At 30.5% G+C, this 23,795-nt stretch overlaps 1 protein-coding gene across 3 annotated transcripts in view; it reads right to left on the reverse strand.

Moving 5' to 3' along the window:
* Positions 1–23,795, reverse strand: part of PolrMT (mitochondrial RNA polymerase) — a 149,612-nt gene that overhangs the window by 107,930 nt on the left and 17,887 nt on the right. For all 3 annotated transcript variants that reach the window (XM_035372499.2, XM_035372500.2, XM_035372501.2), the window contains 7 exons: positions 17,632–17,751; positions 7,848–8,006; positions 7,693–7,761; positions 7,489–7,590; positions 6,728–6,874; positions 3,978–4,062; positions 703–776 (listed from right to left, as the gene is read on the reverse strand). In XM_035372499.2, the coding sequence (XP_035228390.1) occupies positions 703–776; positions 3,978–4,062; positions 6,728–6,874; positions 7,489–7,590; positions 7,693–7,761; positions 7,848–8,006; positions 17,632–17,751 (756 nt within the window). The remainder of the gene's footprint in view (positions 1–702; positions 777–3,977; positions 4,063–6,727; positions 6,875–7,488; positions 7,591–7,692; positions 7,762–7,847; positions 8,007–17,631; positions 17,752–23,795) is intronic.

Here is a 23,795-nt window from a genome sequence, read left to right on the forward strand (position 1 = left end):
AGAAGATTTTTGCAGTACTATTTCAAAAGAATTCAAAAATGACTTCAATTCTCTTTATAATGCAAGAATCATGTTATTCAGCTATTTATAATATGATTATGGCATAAAAATTTATAATTATTTAATTAGATATTCTAAATTTTAAGCTCTTTGGTTAATTTCCTTTAATAATTTTCTTAAACTTCTTCTATTTTCCTTCTTAAACTAAGAAAGTCCCAAGTAGAAAAAGAAAGCTTTAATTCACCAAAATAGTACTTTCCAAAACGTGTGAAATTAAAAATTAATAACTACTGTACATAGAATTGTGTGGATAAACATAACAATGTACCATACACTGCTGTAAAACCAAATTAAATACAAATATTTGCTGATTAAACACTGAATCTTCATATAATGTTTTACAAGTGCTTGGCAGAGATTAACACAATTCAGATCAAATAAAATTAAATCAAAAAATATGCTGAAAATCTCTCGAGATGGAGAAAAGAAATTTGCATAGTTTGAATTTAATTAATTACTAATAAAGGCTAAAAATTAAAAACCAGGAGATTTACAGATCTACTAGGAGACTGGAAGATGAGATGAAAACGCAGGAGCCTCTTGATAAAAAATGGGAGTGTTGGCGGCTATGTAAGGTGCTTGCTTATAAGAAATATCCAATTTTTTATGATTTTTCAAAATAAAAGATTTAGAAAATTTTACCTGAAGTAACAAATTAACTAGAAGTTCAGTATCAATGACAGACAAGTAAGGATATATTGAAGGTTGGTGGGAACCTGAAAATAATTAAAGAGAATGGAATTACTACCTAAGTGGCGGACAAAAATTAAATAAATATATATATATATACACATACCAATAAGAGAAAGAAAATCTTTGCTCTGACACATTTTGTAGATTCTCTTTTCTAATGACACGACATACTTAAAACTTCTAGACCAGCAGTTCTCAACCTTTTGACTAATGCATACCATCTAAACAAAAATTGAAAACCTCTAGTACCACCACTCTTAAACAAACTGGACGTTGGGGTTTTAATTTTTGAATTTAATAGTTAAAAAATCTTGCTTCTTTGTGTACCACCGGTTGAGAACCCCTGTTCTAGACTTTTTATGTACTGAATTTGAAATTTGACAGATCAGCAAGCAAATATTATATATACACTATCAAACTAGTAGAGGATTTCAATTTTTATAAATCTTCAAATTAACTGATCTATGTACAGGTAAGAATTTAATAAGTGCAGGAATTTTACATTAACCCCTAAGCAATAATTTGCATTCTGTTATTTCTTGTTACTTCTATAATATATAAAAAACAGATATAAGCTGCTTTATTTTAAGAATTCATTTGATTAATTTTTCCTAAAGGTCAGCATATTTAAGTAATTACCCATGCAGTCATTAACTAAGTTGAAATTGTACAAAATTAATATGCAATCTATAGTTTGTTTCCTCAGAATACTGAAAACTTAAACTTTGAATGATGCTGCACACTGAAAACTGATGTTCTCAAATTATTTAAGGCTCAATATATGTCAAGAAAACAATAATCATATAATAATAACACTTCTTATAGCCAGCTCATTAGCTACATTTATATGGGCAGAAAACAATAATCTAATTTATACATAAATGTTTCACTCTGAGTCCTTTACTTTAACTAGTAATACATATGGGGTGGGGCACTTAAATAAAACTAAGCAAAAACTGGAGTTATTAAAAAAAGAGAGAGATTTCTGAAGGTGAGTTGATGAAAGGCAAAAGCTAATCTTTGGTATATGGATTGAATACCAATATTAATATGCATATTGCTATGAAATGTCCACCACACGGTAAGATAGCTTTCCCACAAAGCAGGTTTAAAGTTGCCAGGAAATAGCAGGGGAAGGCAGGGTTGCTAGATTTGGCATGAAATTGCCCCTTTGGTGACATTTGGAAACAAAATTGGCAATACGCCAAAGACGGATGGAGAACCTTCTAGAACGAATTCTTACCAATTTCGCTCAGAATGTTTTCAAAAGCAGGACAAAAGCTATATAAACCCTGCTGTTACGCGGAGTAGAGAGTGTTTCGTAGTCTATCAAGTTGATTGTCGAGTGAATCTACAGAGTCTCTTAGTTGACTCTCTCGTGAGTGTGTAGTCAAGTGCATCACGAGTTGTAGCGTGGAGAGTCTCAAGAGTATGTCGAGTTCCGAGAATGACTGAACCAAGTGGAAGCTGTACTCCAGTGCTTTGCCATGAAGCTGTCTTCACCATTATAGCCTGAAGGCTGTGTCGCTGATCATTTCAGTGTGTTTGTCATAATTTTTCAATGACTGTAAACATGTTTTTGGAGCTGTCCTGAGTAATATTGGCTAATAAATTATGTTTTCATTCTTCATCAAATGTTGCCATTAATCACTCCAAATCCTCAAACTCATAAAAACGCAAAGATATATATATATCTCCATATTTAAAATATTTGAATAAATATTAGTTCAATAGACGAGGGGGGGGAATCTCAGTTAGTATAAAGAATAGAAAATAGCTTTATTAATAAGTGCTTGCATATTAAATAATGTCAAATAACTGATTAAACTATAGTGATTGATTTTAGAGCAGGACTTAACCCCTTAACTGCCGCAGAAAATGTAAAAGATTCATTTCCCAGTGCCACGGTTTTTCACACAGGCGCGCGTAGTTATGCCATGTATTAGGGGAAAATAAGGGCAAGTTTTACTTTCTAAAAACTGTTTACTTTCACAAAATAAAAAATAAAATAAAAAAATGAATGCACAAAATTTAATGTTTAGAGTAAAAGTATAATAAAAAGATGTAAGTATAATAAAAATTATGTTTTTATAATAAAAAAGATCCCTAAAATGGAGTTTTGATCAAATCATTTTTAGACCAGTAAAGTGTAATATCAGGCTTCAGTGTTATTCCTTATGAAATCAGTATGCCTAAAAAACATATATTTCTTCCGAACTGGTTGAATGCCATGATTTTGTTCTTGGTTTTTCGTTTGCAAGGTGTTGGTTCATATACTCATCTACAAAACGGTTAGTTTCAGTAACAATATGAAGCACGAGCAGTTCATCAAAAAATAATTCAAAAAAGATAAATGGGTTTGAAACATCCGTTACATCTTTCTTTATTATGCTGTAACCTACTACAATAAGTACACAAAAGCGGAGGACACAGAATAAAAGAAATACATTTTACTCAAATAACACCAGCCAATACCGCGCAGTCATTACTTTCACCTCTTTAGACACAGCCCTCTCTCCAGTTTCTCCCCACATTTTTCTGAAATAGTATCCTCCTTCGCATACTTTGTCAAGATCATTGTGGTGTTGCATTTAGAAAGCTTTGCAAATAATTTTATGGGTAGCAGCGCAAAGCAAATGATAGTATTTTGGAAGGGCGTATATATACGCCCAGGGCAGTTAACGTATTGGCTGAGCAAGGTGTATATATATACGCCCGTGGCAATTAAGGGGTTAATTACATAATATATAATTGACAAAGGAAACTATTAGAATGGATTTAAAAAGAGCATGAAGTTATATAGATATTTTAAATTATTATTGCTGTTTCTCCTGCTATAGAATCTTCTATAATTCTTACACTTATGAACTGCATTATCTTACACTTATGAACTGCACTTATGAACTTATCATATCATTACTTGTTTTAGCATTATTTTATTTTAGGTTCTAAGAGCTGTTTGGCTTGACTTAAATTGTCTTTTAAAAACCATAAAATATTCAAAGCTTTCCTAATGCAAATAAATAATAATTACTTCATCTCTTTATGCCCTGTTAGCATATGAAATGTTTCATAGAAATACTCCATGTTTGTAAAACAGGGAAAATCCTGTGATTGTGTATTTAAGTGCCAAGCAAACATTTGAGAAATAATTAAAACATAAATGCAAGAGATTCTTTATGAAAAATGCAATGTTAATAATGATTAAAAATGTAAGAGCTTACTATATTTCTTCATATATTTTAAATTCTTTAGGGAGATGGTTAATTTTTTCCTCCAAATATCTTCACACTCTTTCAAATACGTTCTCTGGAAAATTATAAAAACATAATTTCAAGATAAATATCCTGTTGATAAAAATTCTCATAATTAAGTTGATTTTGGAAATGTTTCTTCATCATTCACTACTAAATAAAATACTATTAAACAAATTTCACATGTGTAATTAGGTTATTAAAAATGTTAACAAATCTAAACAATAGCTCTTAGTGAGTATTTATATATTTGGACTGAGTATTTATATATTTGTTTTTAGTACGAAAAACAATATGTTGCATACAGCAATCATAAATTGCTCCAAATAACAGCTAAAGGAAATGTCTGCACAATTGAAACTACAAATAAAACACATTTATTATATTTTATGAAGTGAACCCCCCACCCCAAAAAGTAGCTTTTAAAACAAACTGTGACAAAAAGATACATATCCACTTCAGTGACTATTGTTAATAAAGTTGGATATTAGTAAAATAAATAATGCAGTTCAACTACCACAAGTGATATTAGGAACTATAATAACATCAACCACCACTAATATTTATTGGGGGCATCCCTGGCCTTTTTGATAGATGTACAATGATTGGGAATTGACAAAATTAATTTTCAAGTATGTCCAAAGGGTATTTCATGGCGGCAGACTTGGATAATGTTTTCCTTAGTGATCCAGATTTCTTGTTCAACACTTCCTGACACATTTGGTTCCATCAGTTTCAATCATATTTAAGTCCAGACTATTAGCAGGCCATGGCAAGGGAGATTTGTTATGGAAAATGGACGTAAAGATGAGAGTAGTAAACAAAATATGTAATGTGACTAATGTGAAATGTGCATGCAACGAGATGTTAACCATTTTGGCTCTGCAGTATAGTGTTAAATCATCCTGTATATTGCACTCACAAACGTATCTATTTCAGTTTCCTTTGCAGAATGTCTTTGTATAGCTGGGTATTCATGGTACCTTGGACAAATTTGAGTGGATCCATATCTTGGTACGAAAAAAACATCAAAAATAGCGATAGATAAACACAATATCACTTTTGTGCTGCAGTAGACTACCTTTAGCATGCACATCTGGCCATGGAATTTTGTCAGTAAACAAGGCACATTGGATTGATCACAACAAATTTCTTTTTTGGAAATTGCACATGTAGAAAAATTATCAATAGTTTATATCAGTCCAGTGCTTTCCTTAAGCACAGTTGGCAGCAAAAAAGAAGCCATCTAACTGTTCCTACCCAAAGACATACAAATAACAGTCCTGTCTCTTTTGTGTTTTTCTCTCTTGGCACTTGCATAGCTGATGCAATCGCTGGTGTTGTGCCAGGTGCTCGCTCATAAACTATGTAAATTTTATATGATTGCATAATGTTCAATTTTTTTAAAATGTTTTTGAGAGTCTGTATACAAAAAATGAGGGTGATGCAATTTTTTTAGGAAAATTACACATTCATGATGAAAAAAAGAAGAAGAAAACATCTTTAAGGATTTTTTTTCTCTTCCATATGTCAATTTAAAATTTTATTGAAGTAAATGAAATCTTTTGCATTACTATCCCTTTTGTACCAGTAATTTAACAACTGCAAAATGACGATGCATTACAATAGCAGTGTCTTCTGTTTTAGGTTTCTTTGTACACATAAAATTATTTAATGCTTAGCTTTAGAACATTATGTGGACAGAGATGGTCTATTTTCATTGAAATGGAGTCGTGACTTAGCAAAACTTTAGAATTCGGGTGACAAAAACCAAATATTTTTAATGAAATTTCCCCATATTTGCTACCTGATATGACATTTACTACAATTACTTTTCAACTCTTCTTCTTCAAACGGCAACAGCCAAAATACCCCATCACATGTTCAACAACTTCCTGTTAAAAGTCACTATTATGACCTTTTATCTGTAAGAGATACGAATAGTGATCTACATCCTCTGGAACAGATGCAAAGAGCATTTACAGTGAGAACTCGGCATAGAATAACAGTATTGCTGACCGATATTTTCTTGTAAAATAATTATCTAGATATGCCCAATACCAGCTTGTTCATCACACAGTATTTGGCATGGTACAAGAAACTGTAAAAATGTAATACTCCACTCTCAAAACATTGCAGAAAATAGTAGACACTGCTTTGGAAAATACTAACAGTAAAATTATTTATATAAATTCAATACTGCAAATTAAGTGCTATTTCTTCCCTTAATTTTGAATTTACAAGTTAATTACTTTTATTGTTGAAACTAAGGTACCAAGTCCTTCTTTTAATATACTGCCAAGCTTAGAAAGTCTACATTAGTGGTTTTCTTTTCTGAATTATTTAAAAATATGAACTTAATTATAATTGCCTTACATTTAAATTAGAACTGCTCATATTAAAATGGTTAGTTTTCTTTTTTTATTTTATGATTTAATTTTTTGTACATTACATCAATTTTGTAACAGTTTGCTCATGTGTTTACAATTTTTTAATAAAACTAATCTCTTTCTATATATATGTACATATATATGTACACACACATATAAAGTGGTTTAATTTATTATATCCATAAATTGCAATGATGTAATGCCATCTTCATGTGTAACTAAAAATACAATTAAGTTTTAATTCAAAATTGAAAATCAGTATGCTGAATAAAGAATTCAATTTTGATCATTTAAAAAACTTCATAGTTCATTAAAAATGAAATTACTTACTGACTTCTTCACTTTTTCATTAACTTCTTCTAGAGCAACAACTGACTTAATTCTTATATTATAATCATTTTCTAACTGCATTTGACTAGTAGAAATTTGTTGTATGTCATCTTCTTTGAAACTAAAGTTAGGATGTCTATCTCCTCTCTGTACAATAAACAGAAATATGAAGAATTTTAATGCACAACTATACACACAGAAACACACACACAAAAAAGTAAACATGAAAATTTTTTAAATAAATTCTGTTTTTAGTTATAATGCATTGCTGATTAAACTGAAACAATCACTATTTCAAGTATGATTTAAAAAAGTTTCAATTAATATGAATGTATCTTAAAACCACTTAAGTTGAAAAACAAACATACAAAAAATTCTTTTGCTCATTTCTAAAAATAGGCTTACAAAATTCTCCGTATTAAAAACAGGACAATTTATTTAACATTTGAAGTCTGATAAAGGAAATAAGAAGTACTCTACGGCAGAATGATTTATAAATGACATTTTAAACATTAAATATCTGTTGTAAAAGTAATATTAATAAAAAATTATCTTACAGCTATTAAAATCTTTTCAGCCATGCACTTTGACAAACATTTCCAGGAAAGAAAATAGAAAATATTTGCTGCTTTGGATTAATGAATGGTTACATTCTCAGACAGTAACAAAATATATAATAGTAATCAAGATTACACTAATAAAACAACAACTTTTAAAACTTAAAAAAATGCAATAAAATAACTTAAACTATGTGACAATACCCCATAAGCTTTATCATTGAGCTTTCTTAGAAGGCTGCAGGAGTATGATTCACTCGTTTCATTTGAAGAAACTGCCACACTTGCATCAACAAAGCCTAATATCTATATAAAAAATTAGCATTTACTTTTGCTTTCATAATTTGATTATTAATTTTTTATTCAAAGAAAGTTTCTGATTATTATTATTTACAATAAATTACATACTTCTAAAATTTTTTCTCTCTGGTCACCCACAAAGATACATTTTTGCAATATGTCCTGATGAGAAAGACCCTATGATGTTGGAAAAGGTTAAATGAGTTAAAGAGTAATTTTCGCAAATAAGAAAAAAAGAAAGGAATTTTATTAAAGTATTTTACTTTTGAATGCATTTCATTTATAACATTTTGAATTTCTGGAACATCAATAAACTCTCTTCTAGAAATACACTCCAAGTAGCCAGCATAAGATTGAAGATTAGGTGCAATATTATCACTAGACATAAACTGAAATATCTGTTTAACTTTATCCAACCTGCCCTGAAAACAAAAATACAAATCAGACAGAAACAAGAAATAAGAACAAAGATAACAGCAAAATTATGAAACACAGAACTTTAACCATAAATAAGTTTATTTGGTACTTTTTCATTTCGCCGGCGCAAATCTTGCCAAGCAGACTTTATTGGACACAATATACAGTATACACATAAAATAAATTTTAACAAATGTTAGTTCTAAGAATTTTTTTGAAGTAATAAACAATTTAATATTGCTTAAAATTCTGTAAAAAGCCAATAAATAAAGACAATAAATTTGCAAAAGACATTAATATAAGAATTTACTATGCTATCATGGTTCAACATCCTGATTCGCCAGTTCGTATCATGTGACCCCAAGTGATCTCTTCTCACCTAAACTCTACACCTCTTCTCACCTTCTACCTCACTTAAAAACTAAAAATATAATTCTCTCAGTAACTATCTACATTAATTTCAAGTTAAATCTTAATTCGGAATACAAGTTTAAATAAAAGAATTATTTCAATTTGTACGAAAAGCTTACTCAGAAACTATGTAAAACCGCAGTGCTTTACTTTGCAAGTGCATTGTCATTAGAATTGATGAATTTAACCCTTGACTTTGCTTTTCTATATTTTTGCCTTCGGGTGAGCAGTGTGATTGCATCCTAATTGACTTAATTACCGCAAATGGCCTTAAGGCATAAAATTGAACTATCTGGTAAAAATACTATGTAATTGTATGCCAGTATTGAAAGAAACAAAGTAACGTTTATTTTTTACTACACAAGTAATATTCTTAAATAAGTAGTAGCATCTTTTTTCTTTTTAAATTGTAGATTAATTTATTGGAGCTAATATATCTGACCTGTGATATGAACTCAGTCTAAGTCTAATCATCTGATACTCAAGATTATAAATATATAAGCACATATTATCTAGAGTTAAGAATACAGACCCACCCATCAAAAATGTATCAGCCACTACATAGGGATAATAAAATAAATAGAATCATAAAACAAAATGTTGTGATTAAAGTAAAAACTTTCTGAACTTGGAAATATACTGACTGCCTTTATGTTGTTGTTTCTTATGCTCACTTGCCTGACAGTAACATCAGCTCAAGCCCACAAAATTCCTCGAGACAAGGAGCACAAGATACACCTGCCGTTGACAACAGCTTTGAGCATCTTACAGATTACAGTGCGATTTAACTCAGTTCTGCCCCCAATTTCGATGCAGAGTACTCGGCGGGGGGCACAGGTCCGAGGGTCTCATACCCATCTCCCCTTCCACCAAACCAAACAAGAGAATTTCGGCTTGCCACATAATTAGAGTATTGCCATCCCGCACCGACACTATACATTTAAAAACATCCATGCCTTTTCCAGGATTCAAACCCGGGCCTTTCAGCATGGCAGTCAGCAACACTAACCACTATACTGCTTGGACGGCGACTGCCTTTATTCTAGCTACAATTATTCAAATAAATCTACCAATAATATTATGGTTTGGTTTTGGTTTATTGAGATAACGGCAAAGCACACTAGGGCTATCTGCCTAAGGGGAGGGATGCCTTCGTGGAGGACTTTCTAATGGAAACTGGCTCGTATACACGTTACACATGGGGAAAACCACGAAAACGCCCGTTCGCGGGATTTGAACCTCGGACCGAACTACCAGTGTTCAGCAACTTAACCGCTCGGCCGCTGGTGGGCCAATAATATTATGAGCAGAAAATAACCAGCAAATTGCCTGGGGAAAAATTCAGCAGTTGCAGTTAAACATCTGCCATGTTTAAACTTCTTATTGTTGCTGTTGTTGTTTGACGCTCACCTGTCTGACCTATAGTGAGCCCAAGCCGACAAAACTCCTCGCAGCAAGGAGAGAAAGATCACGCACGCTGTTGTTGGCTACAGCCTTGAGCACCATGCAAGTGACAATGCGACTTGGCTCAGTTCTGCCTCCAGTTTTGATGGACAGTACCCCCGGGGGGGGACGTGTCTGAGGGTCTCCCACTCCTCTTCCCCTACCACCAATCTCTCAAGGCGATTTTTGGCTCACCGCATATTTAGAATGTCCCTATGCTACAGATACACTAAACATTTACAGACTGTAATGTATTTTGCAGTAATTAACAAAACAGGCAATCTTCTTAGTAGAACATAAATTTTATTTCTAGTTCACGGAGATAGATAATTTGAAGAAATTCTTTAGTGGCAAAACTTTCATCTCTGCTTTGATGCCAAGATTCAATTAATTCCTTTGAATTAACATTAATTATTTTCTTAATTTCTTTGTCTTTCTCATCAGCTTGCGGTAAAATATCTTCATCAGTCTGAATAACAGACAGTTCTTGTTTCTCCATTTCAATTTCTCTGCTTCGATCTTCTTCATGAGATCTTTTTGCTTGAGATTGTGTCAAAACCACATTTATTTCTCCTAAATTTAAGAATTATTTATCTTTGAACAAATGTATTGTTACCCAATACATATCTGCTGGGATTATTTGTAACAACAGCTGCCTTTGTCTTTATATGACCAAGTTCGCAATTAATTTCAACTTCCACTAACAATAGACACACTAACACTAAATGGTCATTTAAAAGATATTGTTCTCCAGTCATTTTTGTGTTATCTATGTATTTTCGAGAAATAACATCTACAGTGGCTCCTGTGTCTCGAAGAATAAGCATTTCATACCCATTAACTAAACCATTAATTCTATATGTCTCTAATAAATTATCATTCGAAGATACGCAATTTACCTTTTCATTTGGTTTTAAGCATGGACACTGAGGCTTAAAATGTTCGTATGATCCACACTCGAAACAACGTGGTCGATATCTTTTGTCATATAAATTTTCTTGGTTCTTGTTTTGAAATTGACTTCTTTGTCGGTGATCTTTCTGGTATTTTGAATCATCCCATTTATCAGAATGCTTAAAATAAGGTGGATACTCTCTTTTTTTTCACAAAATTATCATAACAAGGTTTAAATGATCCTTTTGTTAACTTTTTTCAGTCTGATTGGCAGAAATTTTTGGTTTTACTGTTTTTCTCATATCTTCAAAATTTTCAATTTTCTTAACCATCTCAGTGGGTGAAATTATGTTAGTCCACTCATCCATAAAATGTTCTTTGAAATCAGGAGAAGTGCGCTTTTTAATTTGATCAACCAGCATGAGACCTTTTAGCTGTTCAAAAGTTTTAATGTTTAATCCATTAAGCCATCCTTCTAAATAATTCTTTAATTCATAGTAGAAATCATACCAAGTACTTTCAGTGATTTTTGGTGTTTATTAAATAGTCGTCGAAATTTTTCCACACTCAATTTAAATCGTAGTAACAATAAAGTTTTTAAATGTTCATACTTTTTCACATCCTCTTCTGTTTCTTTAGCAATAAGCTGAACAATGTCAGGAAGCAGCAATAAAATAAGTTGAGTCACTTGATTTTCAGCTGGTATATTTATTATTTTAGCTTGACGCTCAAATAACACCAGAAATAAACTTATTTCATCTTCTTTAGTGTTGAAACGTGGTATGACATCGTGAATTCTGATTTTTTAGGCTGCTCAGGTAACTGCATAGTTTCTATGAGCTGTGCTGTTGCAGCCATTGCTTCCAGCTGAAGTTTCTGTAGCTCAAAGGCTCTAATTGGTGCTTCTCTTTCATGCTCTTCTTTTCTTTCCCTTTCGCGTTCTTCTCTTCTTTCTCTTTTTTCTCTTTCGCATTCCCTTTCTCTTTCTTCTCTTTCGCATTCTTCTTTTCTTTCCCTTTCTTCTCTAATTGCAGCCAGTAGTTCTCTAGTAAACTCCTCATCATAACCGGGACTTTCAGAAATCAGTTTATGCAACTGAACAATCTTAAATTCAGGTTTCAAGGTTAAACCTAACTCTTTTGCTAGTACTTTTAAATCCTGTTTTTTACTCCTAGCTAAGAATGACATGTTGACACAAGTTACCTTTATTAGGCTTCCTTTTGAAATTTAATCTAAAAGATCGTATTTGTATTAAAAATGTATAATTTCTGGCAAGACTTAATTTCTCAAACACGAAATTCACACTAACCAATTGGAGAGAATTATTTAAACAACTTTGCCAGGTTGGTACAAAATAATATAATGCTACGTCGGGTTGAAGTTTTAACTCACTATTCACAAGCCTCGTTAGCTATATAACTATATAAACACCATTGACAATTAGGCAATACAATGGAATTTTACACACGTCAGTTTGATGATTTTACTATCTATCTTCACGCCTGGTTGGTGATAACAAAAACAATTTTTACAATATACAATCTGTAATACGTCAGGATGACATTACTATCTACTATACGCCTAGATGGCGAGAACTAAGAAAAATCTTTTGCCAATTCTGCAGTATAATCAAATCACACTACGTCAGTTTGACATTACTACTTATTTTCCACACACCTGCTTGGCAACAAATTCAAAAACTCAGCTAGCAGTTCATTTTTTTATAAATGCCGGGATGACGTACATATATAAATTATCAACAAAAAAATTTAATGCAAATAACAGTAAAGGCTAAATAACAATTTAAAATAAAAATCTACCACAAATATCAATTATAAATTACTCCTAATAGTTTTAGTATTAGTTATTTTACACAGAAACTTTTACTATTTAAATATAATTCTGAAATGAAATACTAAAATTCAATAAATACTGTTTTATGAAAACCAAAAGTTAATCTTATTTTTAGAGATCAACAATATCTTATTCTGATAATTCTTTCTCGGACGCAAGTTGTAGAAACACAGAAGATAACCTTCAAATGATCTGCTTCAAAAACTGGCTTTAAAACTGCAGACTTCTGAGATCCGTTTCTCCTTTAAATGAACAAACTCGGCAATTGATACTAGCAAACTTGTTCTCAAAATTTCAGCAAATTTCTGGGATTAGGAGACCAGCACCATCGAAATTGATAATTGCACTCCTAATTTTCAGTATCTCGGTGGAACCTCTAATTAATTAAGACTGTAATGTATTTTGCAGTAATTAACAAAACAGGCAATCTTCTTAGTAGAACATAAATTTTATTTCTAGTTCACGGAGATAGATAATTTGAAGAAATTCTTTAGTGGCAAAACTTTCATACTACTAATAGCTGGTAAAAACTTCAGAATTCTAATTTTAAAACAATTTCTCACGTTGCTTAACAAGGGTTACATAATACAAATATGGCATTGCCACTTCAATAATAAATATAGTTATTTATTAAATAGCAAGATATTACAAAACATCCATTTCTTCTCTGGGATTTGAACCTGGAACCTCTTTGGTATGGCATTCAGTGTCGCTAACCAAAATATCGGTTTAGAGACTAAACTTCTTCATATAGCTGAATTTTTATATTCTTCTGGAATATGCTCAAAACTCAAATATAACATAGCAAAAATTAAATATTAGATATTTACACCCTTTACGCCTTCCATTAATATTCAAAGAGATTAATTTCCCTACTGTGCTTTGTTTTCAATTGATGGAAGTACATTTTTCTTTAAAATAAACTGAAACTTTCACATTAGCCTGTTATATACATTAAAGGACTTTCTTTGGGATTTTCAATACAAATTTAATAGCAATTATGCAAAATCCAATGTTTAACGTGCAAACAAAAAATATTAGTCAAATTTTATAAAATTTTAATGTCATACCTCTTATTATTAAACTTTTAATATATAATACAAAGATCAGATTGTCAAATGTTACCTTTCATTAAAATGGAAGTCTTTGTTGAAATTGCATAATTCACTGATTTGTACTCTCTCATAATGAAATGGATGTAAAATTTTAAATGATATTATATAGCTTAAATTATATTATTAATTTTTATTTTAATACATAACACCTCTTAATTAATAAAATGTTATAATTCATTAAATATTATACCTCTTAATTCATAAGACTTTATATTAAACATTTGGTCTGAAAAATTTCTTCTTATGAAAGGCAAAGTCATATTACATGCAGATTTTTACCAACACACTGACTTGTTAGGAACAGCAATAAAAATTTCAGAGATACAAGAAAACATGTAACACAGAACAAAGTCTTTAATCCGGACATCCATAATCTGGAACTCAAAGCTACAAACTTTCTGCGTATGCGTAAATATGCATTTAAGCATGCACATAATACCTTTACGCATGCACATAATATGTTTACGCATGTGCATTTAATGTATAACGGATGGTATAAGCTAGGCTAAAATTAACTAATTATCTATTTTAGTTAATGTTGCAGATTGCGTTGTTCCTTAATCTTCTAATTGGATCCGGCTTATTATTTTTTGCAGACTGTTAGAGCAATTTTATAAAAAGTAAGCTTGAACTTTCGATTATGTCAAAAAGAGTTTCCGAATCTGGAGCTGCCAAAAGATCTACAAAGCAAAAGCATGTTTTGATGTCCATCAAACAAAAAGTGGAATTGCTGCAAAAAAATGGATGAGTGCATGAAGAAAATAACAGAGAGGTTAGTGAAAATGAAAAAATTTCGATTGACAAGTTAGTTGGGATTCTCGGCACAGCAATTACAGGACTTGAACAGAGGAACTTTGAACAAGAAATTATGTCTGTTTATAGAATTAAAGAGAAAGTATTAGCACATAAAACGAAGCAACTTAAACAACTTACATTGAAAGAAATGTTTAATAAAGTAAACAAATAAATATTAAGCTTTTTTGGTACTATTCGAATTCGAGGGCCAAAATAAAATTGCAGCGAAAATGTACGCACAAAAGCGCCAAATCTAGCAAACGCACCCATTTAACAGCGTGCCAAATCTAGCGTACGCGCTGGTTTCAGATTGCGTAAGTTTATATAGTTCTATATTTCTTAAGTTTATATAGTTCTATATTTCTTAAGAGGCCATTGAAATACTAGTTTCATTTTTAAATCCTTTTTTGATATCCTATGGATTTAACAATTTGGGAATTGCCCATGATGAAAAGTCGGCAATAGAATTTTGGATAAAGTGCAGAATCACACACTGCTTGACGCGTTTTTAAGAATTGCACATACTCGGTATCCATGTGCACATCGACCTATTTTTGCTTTAAAAAAAATTTCAGAAATGCACAAAAATGGCACTGCGCACCCCCTTGACTTTATCTATGTACACATCGATCTATTTTCATTTAAAAAGTAAAATAAAATTGACAAAAATCCAATTGTTTTTACCCTTGTAAAAAGCGGCAAACAAATAAGTGAGCGATTCTGCACTTTTGAATTCCGATTCTGAATATTTTCAAAGAAAAGGCATCATTCATTATAGAAAATTACGTTTGAACAACCAACGAGATGAAATTATCCTTTAGCGATAAGTTGGTAGCAAAATAGCGATGCAGGCATCTCTTCAGTTATTTTTAGCAATTTTCATATAAATTACAATAATGATCTGAAATAGTTATTTACACTTATGCTTCCATTCAGTCATGTTTAGCCTTTTTCATATAAATTATAAAAATTAAAATGTATTATATGAAATTAACTTTTCACCTAAATTAAAACATCAATCTTAAATAGTTATTTACTATTATACTTCCTTTCTTGCCGCAATTATTTTTGGCAGCATTGGCATCAACAATAGTTTGGAGATTTTTTACGGCCCTCGAAACCGAATAGTACCGCTTTTTTTTTTTTTTTGGTAAATTTTGATACCCTTTAGATCATAATTGCTCTTTATTTCATAAATTACAGTTTCATATTTTTAATTTTATAACTTCTGCATACCATCTTACCAGATTTAAATTGATGATCTATAATGCGGGAAAACCCCTCATCCGGAATCGCCGAAGTCCCGACGAGTCCGGATTAAAGACTTTGTACTGTATAATAGACAAAAAAAAAAAAAAAAAGTAATTTTAAATATATCACATTTCTCAAATGTAATGTTAAGTACATTACATCATTCAAAGATCATGCAGCATGATAACTAATATGTCTGCTTTGAAAAAATTCCATTAAAGTTATATCTTCACTTTTAAATCTACTACATATTTGTAATTTTAATCCCTTTCTAAGCAATTTTTCATTTAAAGACCAAAAATACAAATATCCTTTTAACAGGTTCCCTAATGTAGTAAAAAATAATACTGAACTATTTAAATCTTAATTAAGTTGAAAAAAAGATAACAATTTTTATAAATTAAATTTGTAAATTTTTACGGTGTTTGTTATGCTGTGAACATACATACTTATTTTTGGCAAAAATATGTCGGACATAATTTCCACAGAAAGATATTAAAATAAACTTTTCATTCTAAGTTACATCAATATTTTATTGTTTTACCTCAAAAATGCTACAAGGATACTACAAACAATAAATTATTACTTACAAATTTTACACATATATAAGAAAATTCATGATTACAATTATTGCATCTATGACAACAAATTATAGATACAGTACTAACATATATGATTCTTATTGTGAATAATGATAAAAGTACTTTTCTGTTGCAGTACAGTTTGATAACTGTAGTCATGGGCTGCCTAAAGCCACATATTGTTAAAAACAATCCCAGAATAATATATCCAATAGAATAATGTATCTATCCTCACAGTCTGTTTCTCCTATCTCAAACATCTTTGGCTCTGCTTCCCCTTGTTTTAGCCTCCCCCTCCCAACTCTGATAGATAAATATTTACAGAATACATGGCTGATAAACAGTTATACAATAGATAGCTGAAATGTAGAAAAACTGCCCCAACAGCAACAAATACATTGCTAGAATAGCTGTAAACTTAGAGGTTGATTACTTGGAAAAAATGCAATTTGAGCACTACGTTTAATTTGGCATAAAAATATAAAAGATAAACAACAATGTAAAACAACAATAAAGTAATAATTATGTAAATTATGTCCTGAGCCACAATGGCAACAATATCTTAAAGATTTTGATGTATCTCCTTACATTAGATATACAAGAACGCAAGTCAATACCACCTAATCTCTTCGTAGAATGATGGTGTCTCTGTCATCTGCCAACTGTGACAGTGATAATATGACAAAGATAATTAACTTCTCGAAATAATAATAATAATAATAATAATAATAATAATAATAATTTACATTTTAAAGGACTAGGTTTTAAATTATTTTTTGTGAGCTTCTACAGTACTGTCTGTATATTTTCCATAACTTGTTCAAAACTGCGTCCCACAACATTAATGTTGTGAAGATACACAAGACATGCTTTGTATGGAAGTTCTTTTAGAACTGTCTCCATTAGATATTCAAATGTCACTGGCACCTTGCACAGTCCAAAAGGCATCATATTAATGCTTTTTTTTCCCCTTGATCCTGAGGGCTCATTTCCACTTGCTGGTAGTAGCTTTTTATATCCCCAAACCCATTTGTTTCCTGCTAGTGTGTCTAAGGTGTCATCAGTTTAAGGCAGAGATAAATATCTCTCTTCGTAATCTCATTTAGACATCTGCAGTTGGCATGAAATTATGTGGACTTCATTAATTTAGTATAATTAATTTAATTTCACTTATTAAAGAGAATTCATATGCATATTAGAAAACACATAACTATCATATAATACATAAAAGAAAAATAAGATCTAACATGAAGCGGGAAAAAGAACTCGCATATTTCAAAACTTACTTTTTGTGCCCATCCAACAATCAGTGAATTATATATTTCAATATCATCATGAAGCTTGGTACTATCTTTTAATTTGCTTTTCTGTCGATAATATTCATATATTTGCTGAGCCTTCTCAATCTGCACATTTTCAAGAAATTTGAAATATTACATTTTTTTAAATATAAAATAATGAATTCATATAAGCAAAATTTAAAAAAAAGTTGAGAAAAATTCAATTATTAAACTAAACTAATATCAATGATCTGCATCTTAAAATATTTACTAACATTAGTTTTTAAATATTTTTGGAATACATCTCCTTTATCACTATTTTCTAAAATGATTCCCTAAAAAAGTTATCCTATGTAACGGCTTCAGATATTACAAAAAATTTAATTTATAATATGTGTTTGAATTTTCTCTTCTCTGATTTCTATGTGTCATACAAAATGCAAGACAAAACATTAGATTATGGCACGAATACTTTTCTATTGCAAAGAACACTTTATAAAATGCTACTATATATGAAACAAATATTGCAGTAATCAATAACATATCAGCAATATTTACTGATATCAGTCATATATAAAAACTAATTATATCAGGGATCTTTTATAAGATTTATAATTTTATACAGTAGAATTATCAACTGAATAGGGAATGAAATCAACACCATTGCACTTCAAATAAAGATTATAGTACTTATAAAAAAGTTCTAAATTTGGGTTGAATTAGCAAATATAATTCTTGAAGACAAATGCAGCAATATCTTATTAGTATCTGATTATTATGCAGCAATTTTTATTATCTGAAGCTAAAAGTTTTTTTTGTTTCTCTGTCTCAAGATCTTAGAAAATTAAGATCAAGTATCTTTATGAAGACCCTTGGAATAATGTCAGATTTAAGGACAGGTTAATATAGTAGAATCTTGCTTATCCGACATACAATTGCAAATAATAATAATAATAATAATAATTATAATAATAAAGCATAATTCAGCAACAAGAACAGCAAGTTGTGAACATAGTCTTTCTTTTAGGATGTTGTTGTTGCTCCTGTAATGTGGCACTATCACTGTATGCAGATCAGTTTATGATCTGTTACTGTTCATGCTTATGTATCTGTATATGGTCTGCCTAATTTGAGAAACATTGTTGTAGTGTTTAAAAGTTGAAATTTATGTTAAGTACAGAAAGAATGGCAACAAAAAGAAAGAAAGTTATATCAAGGTTACAAAAACTTGAGATAATCAAGAGATTGGACAAAGGAGAGAAAATGAAGATGATAACTAATGACTTTGGATGCGTAACAGTAGGAGGCTGGAAAAGGAAATGAATAGAAGTAGAAAAATAGTGTGCATCAAAAGGTATGGAGTGCACATTAATTGAAAGAAAAACTAAGAAAAAATGTGACTACTAAAAAGGTGAGTGAAGCTAGTGAGTGAATGTATGATTTAGACACTTCAGGGATAAAGATGTGCTTAGTCAAAGCAAAATGTATTCTTTTTCCTAATTATTTCAATGAAGGGGAACCAGATTCCGTAGCATGTACATGTTGGCTCGACCAATGGAAAAGCACTATGGTATCCATCAGCTGAGTGCTTGTAGTTATCATTGAATTTTGAAGAAATGAAGGTATTCAAGAAAACATTTCAGAAATTAATTGAAACTACCGCTTCATCAGATATTTAATTGTGATGAGTCAAGGCCTAATTATCTAGTAAAAGTCTTTCAACCAGAACAAAATAAGAAGGCCCCTTGGCTATAGGTGTAGTATGAAAAAGCTGGCAATTTTAGCAAGCAACAATGATATAGAAAACCTCAAAATGGGCCTTGTATTGGCTGGAAAGTACCAAAATCCTACAGCCTTTAAAACAATTTAAAAAAATCTGATGTGTACAACACATGATTTCCTTGTACGGAATATTAAATTATATGCATTTTTTCTTGCATTTCACTTAAACTTATTGGATTGAATTAAATCTACTTTGCCGACAGCGCATAAACCACAATACAATTCCACAATATACTAGAGTGAATTTTAAAGAATACATATAATGCATTCCTTAAAATTCACTCTAGTATTTGTTTACCATAGCGACACTCTGGCACTAGATTCACTTAACAGTATTATATTTCATTCACATTATAACTCATATAATGCACAAAATTTATATCATTTAAAGAATAGAATTACCTAATCATTGCCACACGTTCTATTCAAATACTATAATAAAGCTATAATGATGTATAAAAGAAATTAAGCAAACAAAGCAAAAAAGAAACAGTTTTTCACAGACGATTGAATATTTCTCATTCAATTAATTCAGTTCTCACTTTGCGAGAAGGCAAAAAATACATAAAAACTCAAAATATCTATATTCAAAATTACGAAGTAAATCTTAAACATTTATTTCCTCAAAAAAATTCCAGAAAGGATTAAGCATGATTTAATACTCAATAATAAATGAAGGCGTTATCTTTGTTGTTGCGAAGCTAAGTTTCTCTAGATTGGCAACAAATCCACTAGTCTGCTGTTTCAAATGTAAACAATCAAATTCCGCCATAAAAAAATAAAAGGCTTAGCGGCACTTAAACAACTTTAAAATTGTTGATAATTCTAAAAATATTGTATACAGATTTACTAAAGGCATAAAAACCTTAACCGGAAGATAAAAACAACATAATTCAATCATTTTTAAAGCAAAAAATGTAAATTTATAAACATATAAGAGTAAAGAAACTGAGATCACCGAGCCGGGTAACAGAGTGGGTATATATATATAAATATATTTATATATGTTTGGTGCGGCCGATTGCAACCAAAATACGAGGTGCACATCTATATGTTATAGTAGTCCTATATACAAAATTTCAACGTTCTGAGGCTACTCGTTTTTGAGCTATGCGAGATACATACGTACATACATTCGTACAGACGCCACGAAAAATTCTCTTTAGAATTAATTTTAAAGCAGTTTTATAATTTTTTTGGAAGAAACGAGTCTTTTATTCTGTTCTTGCATACAGATATCACGCAAAAACATCGTTAAATTGCATTCGATAGCAGTCAAAATGGATATTTTCGTTGAAATATGCTGCCTGAAACTTTTCGCGACTACAATACTTCCTTTTTACTTCGTACAAGGAAGTAAAAACGATCGTGTCAGAAAAGTGCATGGATAGGCAGTGAAATTTTCAAAAAGTAGTTCTTAAAGGAATACATTCTTTCAACACAATGAAATTTAATTTTTAATGGAATAAGGAAATATCAAGCACAGAATTATACAAGCTTAATTAAATGTATCATTGCACAAGCATGGATGGAGGTGAGCATGTGTTAATGTTAAAAGAAAAGTTGAATAACAAAATAGGAAGCACTATATGGTATATTATTACAGCAGATGATTTACTCAAGGAAAGAAAGAATAAGAATAGGAATTAGGAATTTTATCACAAAATTTTCAGTGGTGTGTGAGGGATAAACAGGAAGTTTTTAACTCAAATGCAGGATCACAAAACAGCAAAATTACTTATGATAGTTAAAGATAATCTTACCAAAAAATGTTCAGTCTATCAAGACTACAAAATGGAGTAAACTTCATGTTCTGAACTCTGAAACTTTTCAAAGTGAATTGTAAATAAAATGATACACTTTGCATAAGAAAAAAAAAAAAAAAGACAATTTTATACCTCCTATACTACTATTCTATGCTCTATACTGACTGATGAAATTTAACTAGAGTTTCTCATGTCTCAAAAGCATAACTTCAGACATATATTAGATTTATATATAGCATTGTTCAAACAATAGGCATTTTGACACAAAACTGGACTTTCTCTGAAATGACATACCTATTTTTTTCCATATTTCAATTATACAATCCAAATTATGCTACTGTGTCAAGTTTTGTAAAAAATGCAAAAGTAGTTTTAAAAAAATTAGCTCTCAAAATTTCAGCTTCTCAATGTTAATTGAATTTGGTATACATTTATTAATATTTTTTTTATTACATTTACTTAATTCTTTCTTTTGCAGTTGAAAACTTAGGTTCAATCCAAATAAAATTCATAGATACATATTTCCTGATTTAGTTTTAAAATTTGTATTTTTTTAGTAATTTTTATAAATTTTTTGAACAAATTTTAAGACATTACCTATAAAATCTGTAGATATACTTCTTGCCAAAGATATATGCGAATTTAAATATATAAATTCACGTATATCTTTGGAATTTATTTATTTTTAAATTTGACAAATTTGTTATAAGCGATAAGAACATGAAATGGGCCTACATACTTTGCTAAAATTATTTGAAAGAATGAACGATGCACTATTTTTCTGCTCATGCACAATGAAAAGACGGGGGAATAGGTTACAATAAATTAACAATTTCACCAAGCAAATTATTGTTGGCACACACTGAAAAAAAGTGTGCCAAGATAATTTTTTTTAAGTTCTCAGTTTCTCAACAAACTTTACAAAATTTAATATTTGAGCATAATTTGAGTTGTAGAATCAAAACTCAAGAAAAAATCAATATGTCATATCAGAAAAAGACAGATTTTGTGTCAAAATACTTATGTTAAAACAATACTACATATAAATTTAATATATATATATTATGTTGTATTTTCAAGACACAAAAAATGCAAATAAAATGTCGCCAATTAGTGCAGTAGAACAGGAGATATAGAACTGTTCCTTTCTTTTTTTTCAGCGTGTACATGTGCATTATCCATACAGTGCCAAAAATGTTCCCTTGACTCCGATTCCCATAAGTGTTCAGCTACTCTACAGATTTTCAAGTGCATATTTGCATTGCATCCCGTTAACAGTAATTCACACTATATGAAAAATTCTTAGAACAATGTTTGTTTGCATAGCATTAATGTTTACTGCATTTTGCACTATACATTTATTAGATCTGCTTAGAAATGATACAGAAGTAATCCATTGTTTCTAAGCATATGATATTTTGCTTCCAAATCACAAACATTCAAATACTTATGCAATGAAGCTATGTAACAAGAACTATATGATGAAAATGTAATGTCATCAACAGCCAACAGAATGTTAGAAATATGAACTAAGAACTGGTACGAGAAAAGTTGATTTCTTATTTAGTTAAGTTCATATAGCAGAAATAAACTGGGGAGTATAAAAATCTGATGCATTGTTGAATGCAATTAACAAAAAATATCTGCTGGAAATCAAAAAACATTGATCTCCTAACACTGAAAATATAATAGCCAAAAGACAGCAATAAATTGTTGGCATTGTACCAAAAGGTATTGCCTAATATATAAGTACTAATACAATTTGGGCAATCCAGATCTGGATGATGATACCCAATAAATTGAAAGAATATAGGATTTAATGAAACAGAAGAATAAAAAACTTTGGGAACTAGACCATCAACACTTAGATAGTTTTCTCAGAAGACATAGTGCAACAACAAGTTGAATCTAGTAAGAAAATTCATTTTGTTGAAATAATAATCACTGTGGGAAAATAATTTCAGCCTCTTACATTGTATATTCTTTAATGATATCATACGTAAAACAGTAATCAGTTAGAGTAGAGAGAAGAATACACCTTGTATTATCGCAAAGTTGTTGTTTTATTTATAGCCAAGTTGTTGTTTCATTTACGGTAGCCTATAAGTAGTTGAATGTTATGGAAACCCTATTATGACATAATCGGTAGCATGATTGCGGTAAATTCGTAAGGCTTCTGGTGTGTGTGTTGGTTAGGAAGTATATTGCTTATTTTGTGGTTTAGATGGTAAAATGGCCAAATGTGGTAAGATTAATTTGAAAAAAAAGCATTGCTTGACTAGTGTGTAAATGAAGGTTTACTTGGTAGCCTGTTTAGGTGTACTGTTTGCCGGAACGAGATGCGTATGGTCGAACGTCGGAAATGCATATGGTCGAATGTTATTATGGAGGATATTTTTTACTCTTATTTTGTGAATTTATGTGGCGACACCAGTATACAGATTCTAGTTTAGATAATTTTAGGAAGTTTTTGGATGCTGTTAAGGAATTTTGTTTGACTGAAGATGTGTTAATTCGTAAATAAGGTAAGAGGATATTTCCTTTGAGTAGTGAAAAGATGAATTTCCTTTTTTATGTTATTTCATTGTCTGATTTAAAATGTAATTTATTAAGATTATACAT

The sequence above is a fragment of the Stegodyphus dumicola genome, chromosome 5, assembly GCF_044657685.1.
Source record: "Stegodyphus dumicola isolate Sdum_Otavi_A_Nest chromosome 5, ASM4465768v1".
In the NCBI taxonomy this organism is placed as follows: domain Eukaryota; kingdom Metazoa; phylum Arthropoda; class Arachnida; order Araneae; family Eresidae; genus Stegodyphus; species Stegodyphus dumicola.